Source organism: Notothenia coriiceps, unplaced genomic scaffold (assembly GCF_000735185.1).
Source record: "Notothenia coriiceps isolate Sejong01 unplaced genomic scaffold, NC01 NC01_scaffold00034060, whole genome shotgun sequence".
In the NCBI taxonomy this organism is placed as follows: domain Eukaryota; kingdom Metazoa; phylum Chordata; class Actinopteri; order Perciformes; family Nototheniidae; genus Notothenia; species Notothenia coriiceps.
Window position 1 is genome coordinate 644 of NW_011366761.1, and position 2,690 is coordinate 3,333.

Here is a 2,690-nt window from a genome sequence, read left to right on the forward strand (position 1 = left end):
TGTGTGTGTGTGTGTGTGTGTGTGTGTGTTCTCTCGTGGTGAGCGTTGCCGTGTGTGTGTTCTCGTGGTGAGCGTTGCCGTGTGTGTGTTAGCAAGTGTTCGTGTGTGTGTATTTTCCCCATAAGGCAAGACCCGCCCAACTCTGTCTTTGATTGGCTTACCCTGAAATGTTACCCCGCGTTAACCAATCATCACTCCTCTCTGGTTACTTTCACTTTTCCATGGTGCTGTGAGAGGACATCGCTGTATTCGCCTGTAAGTTACATCCGCAGTGAGATTCGGTTCAGTTCCATCACATAATGTAACGCAGTAACGCACCCATTTAAATCATAGTAACTATAACGGCGTTACTTAATGGGAATAGGTAACTAGTAACGCTATTAGTTACCGCAAAAAGTAGTTGCGTTACAGTACTTTGTAACGCGTTAGTCCCAACACTGCTCGTGAGTAATGTGCAGTACCGGAGTCCAACAGAGAGGCAGCAGCTGCGGGACAGTAGACTGCGTACTGCGTAGCCTTCCCTGCCTTGAAGAAGAAGTGATCCTTCGTTGTGAAGAGCCGCCCCGCTTCGACAGAGTCCAACAGAGAGGCAGGAGCTGCTGGACAGTAGCCTAAAGTGATCATTCGTTAGCGTGAAGAATCTGCTAAGCTTTATGCGCTTCGCAGTACCTGAGCGTGCTCCACTTGCCTGCTTTAACCATTTCATCTGCCGTTGGTTTGAGTGGCATGTTTTTGCTCTAAAGTCAACACAACGATCCCATCTATCCCAGCCAGTGAATGACAAACGGAAATAATCTTTGGACTTTCAAATGTCCGACTGACTGTGTGGGGTTCAGAGTCCTTCAACATAAATAGAAAAACACTGACCAGATCTCTCTTCCTCTCACATTCCTCATCCCCCCCACAGAGGTGGTCCTCCCAAAGGCTGAGAAGCTGCTGAAGGTGAGCATCCAGCCCTACATCAGCTCCATCCTGGACGCCCTAATGGAGCCCACCAGCCGAGGTTTCTCTGAGGTCCGCGACGTGTTCTTCAGAGAGCTGGTGGACATGAGCAACAACTCTCTGAACAACGGCACCAAGGAGGCCGTGGCACAGGTGAGGAGAGAGAGAAACGGGTTTATTAAAGCATCAAACTCTGAAATACAAACGATGTATGTCCATTATGGTTTGTGAAACAGATGTATTAATGAATTCAAATCTGAAATAATACTCTGCCCCCCCCTTCCTCTCCTTAAGCACATGGAGAAGATCTCCATGCTGGCCTTCCACCCGGTGAAGATGCAGAGCTGCTATGAGAAGGTGGAGCCGCTGAGTCTGGAGGGTCTGCAGCAGAGGTTTGACGTGTCCAGCCCCTCAGTGTTTGTCCAGAGGGCCCAGATCCTCATGAGAGAGGTGACACCCTGGCACTGCACTTACCCATGTTGCTTTCAGGGATGTCACAAGAACATTAGTTGTTTATAAAACTAAACTTTTTATATATGGACAAAGCAAGTTTGACCAGACATAGGCCCTTATTTATTTACTAACATTTCTTACATTCAAAAGTCATGAATCCTTAATTCGCCCCGCAGCAGGGAAATTTACATATATTGCATATAGATGTTGTTACAGTGTTTGGTTAAGTTACAGTTTGAGGCGACGACAGTTGTTATTTCTATAATTGAAACATTTTTGTCAGCTTTCCCAAGAGTTTCATTGCAAAATATGCCTTGTTATCATTATAATTATATTGAAATGTGCATGAATGTATGTCAGGAGCTGTCCTTAGGCCATTTTTGAAGCGGTGTCTCCACTGTTTAGTCGGTAGTAAGAAAATTAAGATTTTCTGTCTGGAAGTCTTATCTCTGGTTAATTTGAAGTAAACCAGCCACAATCATTATTCACTGCAGAGACATTTAATCATAAGACCTTCTGTTATTCAGTCAAATTTAAATTTGTAGGGACTTTATATCTCTGGTGGAAACTCAAACATGTGTGTATCCAGAGTAAAATGCACACTGTTAATAAAAAGTGTTTTAATTTGTTAGATGTTGTTCTTTCAGTGCTTAGAAAACTAAATTCAATTTACCTTCATTGTGTTGATGTCAGTCCACAATTTGGAGTTGTAAGTATCTAAAAAAACATTTACCATTTTAACTAGAAAGCCCTTTCTTATACACTGCTCAAAAAAAATAAAGGAACACTTTTTCAGAGTATAGCATTAAGTCAATTAAACTTCTGGGATTTTGATCTGGTCAGTTAAGTAGCAGAGGGGTTGTTAATCCATTTCAGCTGCTTTGGTGAGGGGCAACAATGAGACGACCCCTAAAACAGGAATGCTTTTCCAGGTGGAGGCCACTCATCTTTTCTGACTGTTTCACTATTTTTACATTTGGCTAGGTTCAGTGTCATTGCAGCTAGCATGAGGCGATACCTGGACCCTCCAGAGGTTGCACAGGCAGTCAACTCCTCCAGGATGGAGCATCAATACGTGCCATTACCAGAAGGTTTGCTGTGTCCCCCAGCACAGTGTCAAGCACGTGGGGGCAATACACAGTACTGAGTACCATTTTGAGTTGCTGCAATGGAATTTCAGCAAAAATGGACTAGCCTGCAGCATAATTTGTCCACTTAAATTTGCGGGGTGTCTTTGAATTCAGCCCTCTCTAGGTTGATCATTTTCATTTCCATCAAACGATGTGGCATACTTT

General features: G+C 43.8%; 1 protein-coding gene across 1 annotated transcript; it reads left to right on the top strand.

Moving 5' to 3' along the window:
• Positions 1–907: 907 nt before the first annotated feature.
• Positions 908–2,415, top strand: LOC104961940 (niban-like protein 1; the record flags this gene model as incomplete). The annotated part of the gene is made up of 3 exons (XM_010790301.1): positions 908–1,095; positions 1,237–1,392; positions 2,380–2,415. Coding segments are annotated over 3 exons (365 nt in total), but the record flags the coding sequence as incomplete, so codon positions are not given.
• Between the last annotated feature and the right edge of the window lie 275 nt (positions 2,416–2,690).